Source organism: Falco rusticolus, chromosome 12 (assembly GCF_015220075.1).
Source record: "Falco rusticolus isolate bFalRus1 chromosome 12, bFalRus1.pri, whole genome shotgun sequence".
Taxonomy (NCBI): domain Eukaryota; kingdom Metazoa; phylum Chordata; class Aves; order Falconiformes; family Falconidae; genus Falco; species Falco rusticolus.
Window position 1 is genome coordinate 131,379 of NC_051198.1, and position 16,441 is coordinate 147,819.

General features: G+C 46.7%; 1 protein-coding gene across 1 annotated transcript in view; it reads right to left on the reverse strand.

The window, feature by feature from the left end:
• Nucleotides 1-3,574, reverse strand: part of RIN2 (Ras and Rab interactor 2) — an 81,931-nt gene extending 78,357 nt beyond the window's left edge. The window contains 3 exon segments of the mRNA XM_037406037.1: nucleotides 1,344-1,445; nucleotides 2,298-2,652; nucleotides 3,504-3,574. Of these exon segments, the coding sequence (XP_037261934.1) occupies nucleotides 1,344-1,445; nucleotides 2,298-2,390 (195 nt within the window). The 5' untranslated portion in view covers nucleotides 2,391-2,652; nucleotides 3,504-3,574.
• Between the last annotated feature and the right edge of the window lie 12,867 nt (nucleotides 3,575-16,441).

The window sequence follows — 16,441 nt, forward strand, 5'->3', positions numbered from 1 at the left end:
ACAGAACCAGTTTTTTTCTGTACGTTGCTTTATTCTGTGCTTGTAGTCACTATGTCTGGAAGATAAGACCATGACACTGCTGTTGAGCCCCTGTCAAGCTCCTGATCCAGAATGCTCCTCAGTGATCCTAGAGGGCTAACACGCTGTACTGCAGTCTGGTAACGTGTGTTAATGTGGTGGCTTGACCTTGACTGGACACCAGGTGCCCATCAAGCCACTCTATTACTCCCCTCCTCAGCAAATGAGGAGGGGGGGCAGGGGGTGGTGGGTGAGTGGGAAATAGAGGAGAAAAAAAACCCCACCAAAACACAAAAAAGGAACCTCGTGGTCAAGACAAAGGCCATTTAAAGGAAGCAATAGTAAAAGTCACACGGCACAAAAAGCAAAGAAAAACAACAGATTTATTCGCTACTGTCCCACAGCAGGCAATGTTCGGCCACCTTCCAGGGAAGCAGGCTTCATACACATAGCAGTTGCTCCAGAAGACAAATGTTATAAATAAGGAACTCCCCTCTCCTCCTATTTTTGAGATCTGAGCAGACATTAGATGTATGGATACCCCCATTGGTCACTTCGGTCAGCTGGTCCCAGCAACATCCCCTCCCAAGATCGTGCCCAGCCCCAGTCTCTGGAGGGGGGGGGGAGGGGGAAGACTGGAAAGGACAGCCTTGAGCTGTGCAAGCACTGCTCAGCTGTAGTCAAATACTGCGGTGTTGTCACCACCTTGCTAGCTACCAGTACAAGCACAGCACTAGGAGTGCTGCTATGGGGCTCAGGCAGACCCAATAACAGTTAAGCAAAGGACTGAGGCCGTATCTATTTCATAGATACTCGATCAGTTCCCTTCTGCTAACAGAGATGAATTACATTACTTATAGCTACAATGCGACGGCTGCATTATTCGAGTACATAACAGTAGCTCTAACTGCTATATTGACAGCACTGTTGTTTTTTTAAAGCAGTAGGTCACTTGCGAAATATTCAAATCACCCTACTGTTCATTCAGTGCCTTAGTAACTACTATGTTTCATGTATCTTGAGAAACAATCCGAAAGTGCCCCCGAGCCTTACCTAAAGAGCTAGTCATCTTCTACATTAGACATACCTGAGAGAAACAGGAGCCACTCTCCTGGTCCTCTTAGCCACGCACCAAAAACCCTCACACAGCCTATCACACACTATACGCTTCAGTGAGCTAGGGAGGGGGCACTGGAGCAGAGCTTCACACAGTGAACACAACCACACTTCCCAGTGGGGCCTCCGAGCCAAAGGGAGGGACACCAAACTGAGTGTACAGGGTGATAGAGCAACCAGAAGTCAGACACAGGAGCCCCCGACAACACCTTATCCAGACGTGCCAAGAGCACGGGCTTCCAGCAGACTCCTGGCCAGCGCAGCCTCATACCACTCATGCAGCATTGCCCCAACACAAGAGAATTTATTTCCTGGGGGAAAAAAAACCCGAGACAATGAACCATAGTTGGGCCACCTGTGCTTCAAAATAGCAAGATCATGCATTCCGGGTTTGCACCTTCTTCAGCACAAAAATTTCTCAAGCCACCAGAAGTGCTTCAAGCAACCTCAAAATCCTGAAGCTTAACAGGATCAACCTCTCAGCACACACTAATATTTACACTAGCTGTTATTTAAAGAATTAGCTGGAGAGTACACTTACAGCTACTGCCAACCAAGTCTTGACAAACTGATCTACCAGGGATACCTTAACCTGGAAGCCCATTCTAACAGTACTGTCTGACCCCTGTTTACCAAATATAACTGACTGAAAGCCTGCAAATATTCCTTGAAGAAAAAAGCCTGCCTCAAAACCTATCTGGTGAATGCATTCCTAGCAACATAGAGGAATCGTGTTCCACACAGCCGTTCCATCATATTTTCAGAAGAGTCGATATTGCTTATATCTTAGTAGTTACTACTATTTTATGTTTTAATTAACACAAAGAGTGAGGCAGAGGATTGAATACAAATCCTCTCAATGAAATTAAATGCATCCTATGATTACATATGGTAGAAAACAGGGGACTGTTCCATGTAAACATCTTCAGAATCACAACACAATATTCTTGTGTAGCTGTGTAACAGACAACTGTACCATAGTCTTTCCACTCATCCAATTAAATACTCAGGTACCAAGCAAGCTATTAACAATTACATATTTTTAGAGGTAAATAGATCTAAATTAATGAAACTTAACATGGATCTGGCCCAAGGAAAGGTAAGAGCTTGGTTCCATGGCTATACTGGCATATTTTATCCCAGCAAAACATGGAATTACTCACAGTCTGCACAGACACAGCTGAACTGAAGACGGAGTGGCAGAGTCTAAAGCTCGGAGTACCTGCCCTTCTAAGCAGTGCTTTATCAGCCTTCATAGCCCGCCCCTGGGCAAACCTGCACTGCTGCAAATACAATTAACTTCAGTCACTTGACAAGCCCCTCCACCGTTGAGGAACAAGCTGTGTTCTAATGGAAAAAAGGCACTCCCACAAGCACCATCTCCTGCTTACCCCCTAGGGCTTCTGCCCGCACAGAAATGCCAGGTAGAAACCGTGTTTTTCTCAATCCTCATCAACACAGCTATGCTGGCAAAGGCACACCGAGATGTTCTTTACTTGAAAAGGCTTAAGGGTTGCACTTTAGGAAATAAGCAAATAAACCCAACGTGAGCCAAACAGCTTGGAAGAATGAAAAGACAAAGGGATCATGCTAGCAGAGGAAAGTACACCTTCTGCTTTTCTACAGCTATCACACCAGACTTATGCGAGTTAAAAACAACCTTTAACCATAACATTCATAAAGAAATGCATAAGAGGAACCAGCGAGACATACGCTGTATCCCCCATAGCCCCAGAAACCCCTATCCCGATCAGGGCAGGGGCGCCGATGCCCAGACTGAGGAGCCGTCGCCAGGCCCAGCCAAAGCACCCTCTGCAGCAGGCGCTGCGGGAGCTGCCGGCGGGCCCCGCGCGGGCCGCAGCACCGAGCGGCTCCTTCCAGCGTGCGTGTGCCAGCCGCACGGACGGGGCGCGCAGCAGGAGGGGCTGCGGGGCGCGGCAGGGCGCAGGCGCCGATGCTCCCCAGCCGGCCGGGCAGGCAGCGGCCCGAGCCCCGCGCGGAGGCCCAGCGCCGAGCGGCGGAACGCAGCGCAGGGTGCGTCGGCCCTGGCGCACCGCCGCCGGAGCCGCCGCGGGGAGACGGTCCCGACCTCCCCTCGGCGGCGGCAGTGCGGCCCAGCCACGGAAGGGGGCCAGGCAGCGAGCACCGGCTGCCGCCCGGCTCCTCACCTGCGACCCCGGCGGGGGCAGAGCGCGAGGCAACCGCGGTACCGGCGGCTGTCGGTGTTCAGCCCGCGGCCCACAGCGCCGCGGCCCGCGCCTGCCCCCACCCGCCCCCGGCCGCCCGCTCCGACGGCTCGTCTCAAACGGCCGCTGCAGCTCCGGCCCCGCGGGACCTACCACCCGGCCCTCCGCCTCGCCGCCCCTCACCTCGCGCCGCCGGGCAGCACCGGCGGGAGCCACCCCCGGCCGGCCGGGCCGGGCCGAGGCGCGGGGAGGAGCCGCGGCTTCGTGCCCGCCGCCCCGCTCGACTCGGGCCGCCCCGCCCTTTCCCCCGGAGCCGGGTCCCCCCGGGCCAGGCGCCTGCGCCGTGCGCCGGCCGCGCTCCGGCCCCGCCTCCGCGGGCCCGGGGCAGGCCGGGCTGCGGCGGGGAGATCCACGGCCCCGGCGGCCTCTCCGCCCTCCCAGCGGGTAACGGCACCGGGACGCGCCGAGGTGCCGGGTGGGCTCCGGCCGGGCCCCGGGCCGCGCAGGGGGTGGTGTGCCGCGCACCCCGTCCCGGGCAGCGGGGGCTGCGGGCCGCGGCAACCGCGCCAGCCCCGGCACCTTCTGGCGGGGCAGGGCCCGCCCGCTCTCCGCGGGCCCCCGCTAACGCACCGGGGCAGGCGAGGCGCAGCGCCAGTGCCCTGCGGATGTGCGCGCTCCGCAGCTCATCCCAGGATCCTAACGCACCGTGTTGCTCAAGTTTATTAGGGGCGGCGTCTCGGTGCAAGTTATTTCAATAAAAGGACGACGAGAGCAAGATCTTCCTTCCCGTCTGGCAGCTGCTTTCTCCGTACATAGAGTACACGTTAAAAATGCTAGCAACCACACTGAAGACAGCAGCTGATATGTCAAATGTGGTTAGGAACATACTCAAAGACACGCAGCTGTAGAAAAATCTACTGAAGGAGGGTATGGCAATTCCAAAATTCTGACCGTAAAAATCAAAGGTGGCTACCTACCTAGCTTTGAGGAAGTAGGACAAGGCAATTATGTCTTACTTACAAGGCGGCGACATTTACATTAACCCATGGCTTCCATGAAAGTGGCCATTAGTCTTTAGGTGTAAGAGACCTGTTTTGCCCATGGATGCACTAAACGCATCAGAGCAGGCAGCTTCTGTTGCTGCAACTTTCGTGTCATTTGTAGCTGTTTTTGACAGAGGGCTGTGAAACTTGCCTGGTGCGAGCTTGCCGGTTCCGAAAGCGGCAGCGAGTTCTGCAAGCTGTCTCAAGGGTCACTGAAACCTTTCTGCTCCACCTGCCATGCATACCACACAGAGCTTTGATATTAAAAAGCATTTATCACAAGGGATACTGTGACTGACTTCTCAGTCCTGCTACCTCTGGAAACTGCTGCCATTTGTTCCTGTAGCCTAAAAGACGGTACTAGAGTCCAGTTTTGCAGTGCCTGGCTCAGCACAGCTATCAGAGCCCCTGGCTACCCTTAGAGGGAGAGGGTAGGCACTGCTGCCCCTCAAAAGCAGTTGGGAGCAGTTCAGTAAGGAGCCTGCTAGCCACAGAGGAAAACAAGAGCAAATCAGAGGCAGTAAATGAGAGACAGGACATAGCCAGCCCTGCTGAACTCGAGCAGAACTGAGCTCTAAAGACTGGAGGAAACCTACTGGAGAAGACTTTGCTGCATACAGCCTTTCAAGTATGAGATATTGTGTGAAGTTTCATGGCCTGTGTTTCATATTTACCCTTATTAAGACCCCTCTCAATCCATCTGTGAGCATGGGCTTGGTGTGATTTTCTATACATACAGTAATCCTGCAGAAAAGCAAAATTTTCCAAGCCCTGTATGGCTTGGCCTGTATTTGTCATCATATGGGTGTGAGGCAGAGACTAGCATGTCAGCAGAAGGCTTTAAACACTGGTGGGACGCCCTAGAGGACTTAACTAGTCTGAACAAGAAATGGCATTTAGCCTCCCCCAAGCTGCTGCACTGGTGTATTATGCGCCGTGGCATAGTGAGGTGAGGGAGGCTTTCCCATGTAATTTGGTTTTGATTGGGCCTAGGCTCCAAAAATCAAAACACCCATTTCTTGTTTCCATCCAAAGTACAGAAGAAAATGGCATTACCAGGATATTCTGTGTCCTGAGTAGGTACTGGGGGGATAGAAAACAGACTGGCTTATCTGTCATCACACCCTGGCAACTGCAGCAATGGGCAGCAACTATTAATTCCTTCAAACCAGCTTCTCTCATGGTAGCCATGACTCCTACATCAAGAGACTTTCTTCTTCCACTGGCTCCTATCCTAGAAGCCTGCCACATTGCCATGAACTCTGCAGGAGGGAGAAGAGAAACTGCAGCACTTTTTCACAGGAAAGACAGATGAGGCACTGGAATCTATCTCCCGCATGCTGAAGATGTTGCTGCTGCACCACAGGAAGACCTGTGTGTCTCTCAGCCATGGAGCTGCATCCTCGCAGCCCTGCAAAGCCTAGTGGTCATGTCCACTGACGACTTCAGAGTGGTTTTTTCTCACCTTAAAACATGTCTGTTTCAGTTTATAGCACATGACAGCAATTACTTCAGTACATTCAAAATCTTATCCCTTGGCAGTATTGTGTGCATTACCCTTTTAAGTCAGATTTCTTGTTCTGATTTGCAAAACAACATTGGCACTCAGCTATGTTTGGTAACAAATCAAACTGCATGAAGGAGGCACAGCAAAAACTGCTTAAGAGCAAAACAGACCTTTGTTTTGTTTTCCTAATGACTTTTTCATACAGTGAGCAGAGGCAACATGTAAGCTGTAACAAGGCTGGTATTCGGATCCTGAGTTATTCTGGGCTCAGACATGACCTGCCATGTACAGTGAGGCACAATCTATCCTTGTTCCATCTCTTCATTTTCCAGATCCAGGGGATATTCCATCTTCATCAAAATTTCAGTGTCACAGTGAAAAGGCACAAAAGAGGCACCATGAATCTCAAAAAGCTGAGTAGAAGGAGAGTGCCTAGAGAAGTTCCAGGCATCTGGGAGCTCTGGCTCCCCAGGGCTGTGAGACAGAGCTGGTGCAGATGTGCAGCTGGATCCCAGACCAGGGCAATCCACACTTGCTATATCCCACCTCTGGGGATTCCCCAAAAGCAGCCTTTCCCAACATAGCCATAGTAGTGCTGTTCAGGCCGGCTATCTGTCAGCATCACTTGCTCTACTGCTAATGCACGGCTTCCTGGTACATATGGCAGAGCCGTCTTGCCTCCTCTCCCCCTGAAAAAATAATTTCCCCTTCAAGAGAAACCTCCTGGTCATGTTACACTGCTCAATGTGAATGAGGCAAACATCTAGTATCACTGTAGGTTCCCAGCATCTAGATAGGACAATGATCCTGGTCCTTTCAGACAGCCTAGGCTGAGTGATCCTGCCAATATGAGAATAAAATAGAGCTGATCATTGATTTGCTGGGGCTTGAAATTGGTGAGATGAGATGCTGACATCCTGCAAATAAGAAGGTGGTTCATCTTGTTGCTGTCTGGCAATGTCTGGATTGTCACACAGACAGAGCCACCATTTGAATGAATGTAGCAGGCAAAGGGATGCGACTTAATCTCTGAGGGTGGGTTTTGAGAAGGTTAAAGGCTGAGGCCTTTAACTTCTGGCTGATGGCTGCCTCTTGCCATTTCCATGAGCACAGACACTGGTATCAGGCAAAGAAATAGCTTCAAAACTGGGACTTAAGTCTTGTCAGTTCTCCCTTATGAGGAAATACAGCAGTTCCCCAGCACTTTGGTTCACATCCTCATTACCATATTTTGATAAAGTTCTTATTGCACAACAAACTTGCCCCGGTACTCAGATGAGCCTAGCATATTCACCCACAGCATGTTTGATTGCTACCTGCTTGTACTCAGTGAAAAGCTCGACAACAATACTGGAGAATATTTCTTGAAAGAGACAATGTCATGTGGATTAACCTCATTTTCAAGAGATGTTAGTTCCCTTCCCAGCTCTGCCTGCGTAATCCTGAACAAGTAGCTCTTTTTACTGGTCATCCCACTAACTGCAGGGCATTAGCATCTGTTTATTATACAGCACTCTTGTATTTATTGAACTAAAGGCTACACAAACAGGATAAATATCAGGCTGGGTAAACATAAAAAAAGCCCCAGGTCACTTCTGCTTCTTCATATGGCCTCTCCAATCTGGAAAGGGAAAATGTGTGTCTTCTATTTTCTGTACTCATCTCAGAGCCACTCTTTTTGCTACTTCATTATTTTTTCTTTCTTTAAGGCTGATAGCAAAGTACTGGAATCAAGTTGTTTATGATCATTAGTCACTATGTCCATGGGAAGAAATTACTCTTTATTATTTCATGGTGCTGTGCCTGTAAGTTCAACTCTCTCAGCCTTGTCCCATGAATGGAGATCTGGCCAACAGCTTTTCAGCACTCCCCCACATCAAGACAGATTTCCATCATGGGGTTCTGATGAGAGATCCGACAGCAGCTAGTCTTCATGTATCTTCCCGACAGCCAGGAAATGAATAAGTGGAAATACTGCATAACTGCATTTCCAGCTCATTAGCACTTATTATTTTTTAGCTTCTCTCTCTTTAATTTGAAGTATTTTTTAAGAAGAGTATTCAAATGTGTATCTGTATAGGGATGTGGGAGCACTTCGACATCCCAGCTCTCAAAGAGCACGTGCACCAGAACCACAAGTTTCTCGGAAAGCCCCTGCAGAGTACAGGCCGAGAACAACCCTGGGGCACCATGCATTGTCCTACCTGCTCTGAACACCACATAAGCAAGACTCAAGAGTTATGGCACCTGATACCATTTCCTCACCAGCAGCCTCATTAGATCAGGGAGTGAGAAGGGAAGGCACAATGACAAGCCTCCAGCTGCCAATGAGAGCTCGTTCCAGCTGCATATGTGCCAAAAGCTATTCCTTTCTCTACGCCTGAGCCAAAGCGACATGAGAGCAATGATGAGATCTCTGCCCAGGCAAACACTGACTGCCAGACGCTAGCTGTGAGTAATCCTCAGGAACTCGGGAAGAATCAGAGCCATCGTCTGATCCCACTGCTGAACACGTATTTTATGTGGGGAGGAGGGAAGGAGTAGTAGGACCCCTATTTGAGTAATTGCTTCCTCACTCCACCTGAATCTGTATCACGGATGCTGTCTCAGACCCACCGCTGAAGCACAGCGTCTTGGGTTGATTCAAGTTTGGACATCAGTTTTGAAGTACTCAGAATTACCAGCTGCTGAGTAAACTAGCCTCTGCCTTCATTATGGTGGCTGTGGTACCACAACTAGCAAATGAGAACACACTGTCATTGTCTTCCAAAAAACACAGGCTGGCATTTCCAGTCCTTCTGTTGCAACTGTCTTAACTTGCAGGAAAGTAATGATTGTGAGTCATCCTTTCATCTTTACAACACTACTGAAGAAACAAAAAAGTGGGGGGGGAGGGGGAAAGACAGTGTTTGTAGCGTGGCCATAAAATTGTTTCCTAAGCAAAATCAACTGTGCTTCACATTTCCAGTTACAAGAAGTGACATACACCACACCAATTTATGGGAAAACAGATCACTAGGAAGAACTGTGATCAACTAATTATTTGTCACTTCAGCATGATGTTTTAACAGTGTGCTGTTTAACCAGACCCAACAAAAATATAATTACTAATGTAATTTCTGCTTCTTAATTAATACTGTTAACATCTACCCATTGCTTCCCCAGACTTCCACTGCTTCACTATGCCTGCATGTATGTGCATTTCTGTGCCCATAGGCAATGCCATTTGAAGGTGGCAGCAGGCATTTGCTTTATTATCTCTTGGCAGCCAAACCAGACCACTGCAAACCTGGAGGAGAATCAGGCCCTGCCTTTGCTAGGAGAGCAACAAGACTGCCATTATTCAAGGGGAGGGGAAAAAAATGCCTGTAGCCATGTTAAAAGCTCTTGTCTTTATTAGTGGAAGTATTAACCTTTCCCAGTGCTTTCAAGTTATAGTCAAGCATTTTGCCTTCAGGTTGGAGCTGCTTAGAAAAATAGCTAAACCGTGTGAGGCCAATACCCTGAGGACAATCAGCTCTGAGCATAACTCCTACAGAAGTGGGCAGAAGCTGGCTGCTCTAGAAGCTGGTGTACAGCCTTGGAGTTTGAAGCATCTCCTGAGATTGATTGGAGAGTTAAAGCCCTTGCTTTTCCCCAGTAGGGAGCAAATTTGTATATGTAGAACAAGAAAACCTACTGCAGAGATAAACAACATTGGTCTAAAGTGCCATTAAATGTTGTTACCATTCTTTAGAAAGACCAAGCATTGCAAAGTCAACTGGTAGGAAGCAAGAGGACAAGAGAGTACCTAAACCGTAATACTCGTGAGTGCAGGTTTGTAACTAGTTATTGCCAAAGATCTCCACTGAACCCAGTAGACTGCTACCTCCTCTTTGGTCCTTAATCTTCAGCCTGGAGAGAGCTGTGACAGCCAGGAGTGAGGAGAGAGCTACAACCAGGCCAGGTTCTTGAGATATTTTCAGTTAATGCAGACCCATATTCTACAGGCAGCTTGGTTTGAACAGGATCTCCATAAGTAGCTTTTTGAATAAGGATGCCAAGATCTGGCCTGTTAGGTTTAATATTTTAATCTGCTAAGTGTATAGCTGCTCTACTCACTGCCACAGTGGAGTCCTTTAGTAGCTAAAGATTAGAGAGACCATCAACAATCCCTGCTTTACTGCACAGATGAAAGCTATCAAGTGGATTTATGGAGGAAATAAGGTGTGTGTATATACTGAAGCTCATTACTTTCCAGTGGAGGCAAAACTATCCATTAATATCTGACACAGAGCATACTCCTGAAAACTGGAAGCAGATACTGAAAAGGAGCAAGTCCCAACAAGCCTAATGCATGTGTGATGAATCAGTTATTAATATTCAATCCAGAGAGCTCTGTCAGTAAGGATGGATAGCATTCCTGTTGGTATTTGTAAATCTATATGCCCTAGATGGCATTGCTCTGCAACATTAAAATCCAAGTTCTCGCTGCAGTCAACACAAAAGAATTTTAGGCAGACAAGTGTTGATTTACGTTCACACAGAAAGATAATGGCAGAGTTCTCTTTAATGTTACTTGTTTGAGACATTTTCACTGCAGCTGATACATTAATTATGCCACTTGTTTGGGGTTTTTTCCCCCTCTCATTCATTCTTTAAAGGCTCAGTTATAAAATCTTGTGTGAGCAGTTGCAATAAGCAACTGCTCTTGTTTGAAGTGGTTTCATTGCACCTGCTCTCTCCAGCCTGTGGTATTTAATTGTTTTTGTTTATTCTGTGCTACTCTTCTCTAGTGATTTGCCTGGCACTGTGAAGAAGGCTCATACCAATTACAGAGTGCCATTTGTTCCCGACAAGTTGGAAGACTAGCCTCCTTTTCTCTGAATGCTAGCTGCAGCCCACTTACAGCAGCTGGAGGGGAAGCGGGCAGATGCTCAGCTATGCTAAAATGGCAGATTACCACATGCATGCAAAAAATCAACATACCTGCAGTTTGTCCCAAGTCCTGTGTCTGCATACTTCCCTTCCAGAGGCTCAGCCATATGTTGCCTCTGCTTCAGCTTTCAAGAAAGTGCGATGTGCTGGGAGTACCTGCATGTATCCATCTCCCAGCACCAAGGATTAGGAGTTGCAATTTCAAGGAGCTGTGCAGCCCACCAGCAACCTGAAGGCTGACTAAGAAAGGATTTGGGCACCGAAAGCCCTACCCATTAAGCACTTATTCTCCAGGGTGCGGTTACCATGTCTAGGCACCCCATGAGAGGATGGGGAGAAGCCTCAGGTGGGAAGTCTCAGTAGACAGCTTGCTGAGCTGGGAGGTGCCTGCAGCCAGACCCCCAGGGCTGCAACAGTTGCATGCAAATGCCTCAGCCTTTCTGGGGTGCATAACCCCATGCTCTGTCCATGGCTTGTCCCAGCTGAATGGGCACCACTCCTTTTAGGACGCCAAGCAGTGGTGGTGGTATGTACTGCTCTGCAAGCACATGCTCCTTCTGTTGCCTGTATCCTGGGAGGCTGTAGCATCGAGAAGCTAAGAAACATTTTGGGTGGAGAAGGCTTGTCTTCAAGCTCTCCCTCAGTCATTAGATTAACAGAAAGACAAGTGCTCAGATTCCACAGGGGTGACATAAAAGTCCTGGTTCCTCAGATGTCGCAGTCCACAGTGCTGATGTGGGCCATTGGTGCAGAGGGGCCATCAGCTGTGCTGTAGCAGGTAAAGGTAGGCTTTGGGAGCAGGACAGGGTGTTGGATTTTCCTTGGCTTTAAGAATGACATTTTGGAATGAAAATTAGTTTGACAATCCAGTACAGGTTAGGGTATGTATTGTGAAGGTACATACAGTATAATTTGTCTTGTGGTATAAAGGGAAGATCAGCCACAAAACCAGCATCTCAGGGGGTAGGGTGGGTGGTTTTGTTGGTTTATTTTAAAGGATGTTATTCCAAAGATTAAAACAAAGAGAAAAAGACATTTCTCTCAGCAGCAGAGACATCCATTAATCAGTCCTCTTGAAAACATGGGTTTTGATGTGATGATGACTTTGAGATGACTGAACACTTCAGAGTCATCAATCAGAAGACATTACACTGAGAACACAGGCAAATGCAGTTTTGTTCAAGCAGCAAAATATGTAATAAACAGGTCAAAAATCAGTTGGTCAGAGCCCACAGAGAGATTGTTATCTGCCACTTCCAGAGAAAAGATCTCAGCTCTAGAAGTGGTATTTCAAAGCAAATAGTTTTCAGGGTGGCAAAGACACAAGTTTGGCCTCTGTAAAGCAAGATAGAAGTGACCTCCAAAGGGAAAATAAATAGGATTTGTGCCCTAGTTTTACACCTCTATGATGGATAAAGATGGCCAGATGGGAGAGGAGGGTTAGTTTTCTTTTCACCAGTTTGTACTTCTGCTCTGATGTTTCATTTTTTGTTCTGCACTAAAAATCCACATCTTTGCTTAGGCAGGGTGTGTGATGGCTGAAGAGTAACTGCAAAGATGACATGGCAACAGCTTCTAAAAAAGAAAAAGTGAATACATAAATATGAAATATATACTCTTCATTAACTCCTCCAGCACAAGCAATGATGGCTTCCCTTAACACTGATTTTCCTAACTTTAATGAAAGCAGCTAGAAATTCAGTTACTCCCCCATCCTCTGAAAACCAATTTCTAACTTTCCAGGCTGCAAGTTACACAAAGTTTTTCTAAAGTGATCACAAGGATGAATCAAAAAAGATGCATATTTGGCATATCACCTTGAAAGGGGATTGGGAGTGAGAGTATCTTCAGAGTCCAACAGCCAACTGGAACAGCTCCAAATTGTGACGAAAAGCATGATTATCTCTGAACCAGAAAACTAGTCATGGGGAAGTCTCTACAAAGATGCAGCTTCCATAATACATTACAACATGGCTTTTGGGTTGCCAGCACACAGAGTTGGGAAGCAAACAATCAAACCAATGGAAAATACTTTCAAGACAACTGCTGGGCTTGCACTGATGAAAGACACTTTCTGCACTAACATCAAAGGCTGCACCTCACCTCTGTACTCATGGGCAGAGACACGGGATCAGCATGTGTGCCTTTTCTGCACTGTGTGGCTCTTCTGCACCTGAAAATAGCTGCAGATGTGTAAATAAATAACCTCTTCTGCCTAAGACATACCACTGCTTCTTGTGGACATGGTGGGTACTTCAGAAGAAAGATTTCATTTTGTCAGTGGCTGTTACAAAGACATACTTTAGGTGAGGTAGGCAGTTCCAGTTACATGCCTTTTCATTAAAGGATCTCAAGCCCTTCTTTCAGAGAAAGTGTAACGGGACGGGAGGTCAGCTAAAATTTCCCAACCTTCTCATGCGATGAAGTAGAAGCAAGGACAGTCCTGTCACCAAGGCAGCCTCAGATTTAGTAGGGAAACTTCAGTCTCTGCTCAGCTGGTGCAAAGCATAATAGCAGCACAAGGATTTTACTGCTTTAGAAGTACGCCTTCTTACAAGCCCTTTCCACAGGTTTTCTGCAGGTTTCTGTAATGGAAACTGGCTGCATCAGAGCCATTGTAATAGCACATCACCCTCATTATTATTCCAAACAGTACTGAAAATACTGCTCCAGCAATAACTTCAGAAGGAGGACTGGATCTCATTACCATGGCTGTCAATAGCTGAACAGGCACAGAATCCTTCCAGCTGGGAGAGTGACAGTCAACTCCCACTACCCTATGTCTGGAAAAGAACAACTAACTTCAGTGCAGTAATTTCAGGTTTGTATTGTTTTAACAGAGCAGAATTTGACTCATTATACAACAGCAAATACATTTTTTCAGTGTTTGTTTCTGTATGGACTCTGACACATCCAGGTCACATGAGCCAGCCGGCTTCTACATAACCTACTGTGGTGCACTCACCTTTACAGCAAATGCACATTAAGTAGCAGAGGAACTACAAATATAACAACTCTTTTCTTCTTCCTTCACTTCCTAATTCAATGCTCAGCTTAAACCAGTGGTACAAAGTATTCTCAGAATTATGCCAAAAATGAACAAATCATTGGGATTGTGACCCACAGGGGTGCTCTCTGCTCCAATGCCCAAGCACACCCTGAAGTGTTAAGTTAGTACAAAGAGAGGATACTTTTATTGATAAACATTATATTGTCTTAGTGTAAATGTCTGACACATAATTAAATCAAATAACAAAACATTTAAAGTAATTAATTCTAATAAAACTTTTTTATATTCCATAGACAATAGTGCTGTAAATTTTGTTTATAGTGTAACACATTAAAACCACAGAAATACAAGTTTCTAATTTCATAGGTTACCAGCAAACAGAGAAAAATGCATGCTTTCATTTCTGTTAAATGTTTAACTTACACAGGCAAGTGGAACAGCTATGCATCGAAGACTACTCTACAAGTTGTAAAACAAACATATAGACTGACCTTATAATACTAGTACAAGTATGACAAAACCATTGTAACTTATTTCCAAAGGTAACAAATGTTTTGTCTGAGGCTCCACCATTTTAACACTTCTAAGCTGACAATAAAAAGCCATTTTGAGTAGAATTGTATTACTAGAAACCACTGATTATTTTGTTTTCTGTCTGCTGAAAATGAACATACATTATACGTGCATCTGCACTGAGTTCCACCTACATTTTCTTCCTTATGGTTAGAAGCATCACAGATTCTTCCCACTCAGTGAAAAGGAACTCAGACAGCATCGTTTCACCCCATCAAACAAAAGGTGCTAGTATCAGTGACTTTTATTGCTGTGCTTCCTGCAGCTTTGATGCCATGACTGCACCACAAAGTAGAAAACTCACTACACACACAATTCAAAGAAAACTGTATGGTTTTATCTCAGTCTGTGTTAGAACAAGCCATAGCAGGGATTGCATTCAGCTGAGACTTTAGTAATGGTACCAAAAAACGTTTTCCATAATAGCTTCAAAAAATTATCAGATCTTGAATAGCTAATTGCTGGGCCATGAGATGATTTAAAGACATATCACACCCCCTGCTGGGTCGCTGGCACAGGGGGTCTCCCTGTGTGCCTTGGTGGTGCAAAGCTGACTACAGGGTGCAGACCTAGGCCAGCTCTGATGAGGCTTGTTAGTTCAGGGACAGTGCCGTGTAAGTACGACAGGTTGGGCTTGGCTCTGAAAAAGCCCGGAAGGGGCAAAAAGCAGCCCCCATGTGCAAAGAGACCGGCTGTCCTTACACCAGCTGACTCATGCTCTTACAGTACCATATATGCAAACTCACCTCATATATGCAAGCCTGCACTCAACAGCACCCATTGCCTGTTAGCGGTGAGCAGGGGCCCAACATTTCTGGGAATTCAGCTGTGGTTTTTAGTGCATAGATGGGAGCTATTGAAAGTGCTGAGCTAAGCAGAGCCTGGTCCAAAACAGTGCTAGGTGAGCCAGGGGAGGCAGAGGTGTAGGAAGGGTAGGGGCCCTTGAAACTTGTGCAACATACCTGAGGAACAATGAGTCGGTCTGCTCATCTTTTTGTTCTAGTGAAATCCCGATTTACCAGTGTACGAGTTCCTGCTGCCATGCTTATGCCGTGGTTGTAGGCAGAAGTGAACTTCACCCTGTGGGGCTGCTTGCCACACACCTGTGTCAGCAACCAGATAAACCACGGACTGAAGAGAAGCACCAGTCCTGCCCTCCTGCATGTCCCCGCTGGCTGAAGCTCTGACACATGCACTAGCAACAGGAGCACCTGAACCACTGCCAAGCCTTACCAAGGGATTTCAGATTGCACAGGACTTCCAAGAGACAGCAAAAAAATCCCCCAAACACCCAAAACCCAAACAAGAATCTTCCCAGTTTGGTTTCCATCTTGAAAACAAATAGTAACATGAAGATGAACATCTGTCATTCCTTTAGTCATGTCTGACAATTACTGCCTGGATTATGGGCCTACTAATGATTCTCAGCTTTACAAGGTGAGACAATAAGGTCAATCAAACTACTCCTCAAGGGAACATTAAGTAAAATCTGTCCCTAAAATCTTCAATGCATGGCAAAGTTCACTGCATACCAGATCACCTCTTAGGTATGTGGATCATCGCTACTAGCGTGTTTGCGCACCATTTACATAACAGATAAAATGCATACTTGTGAAGCCAGGGTAAGAACCCAGTCAGAGAAGTTTGGGCCTATCTCTCCCCCTCTCCCTGATAAAGGGATGCAGTATTTCTCTACTGGGAAGAAACACCATTCATCAGGATGGGGAGAGTGGCATAAACCATCTAGCATTCAGGCAAACTTCCATGTAAATGCAACCCTTGCAAAGCCTGCCAGTATCCTAATCACACAACCACCAGCTTTTTGTTGGTGATGTTATTACTCTTCTTTGCACTTGCTCTCCATGGGTGCTGAATAATTACAAATCATACTTTGTGTCCTTTGTTTCTGTCATCCATTAAAACCCCCATACCCTTAAGAACAAAGTTATTCCACAAACATCTTACTTTGTCTTTTTTCAAGAATTCACTGCAGTTCAAGTTCTGTGCTTGCTCGTTTGACCTAAGCATTGTGTAATTTCTCAATACAATTTTGAAATACAGAAATGTATGT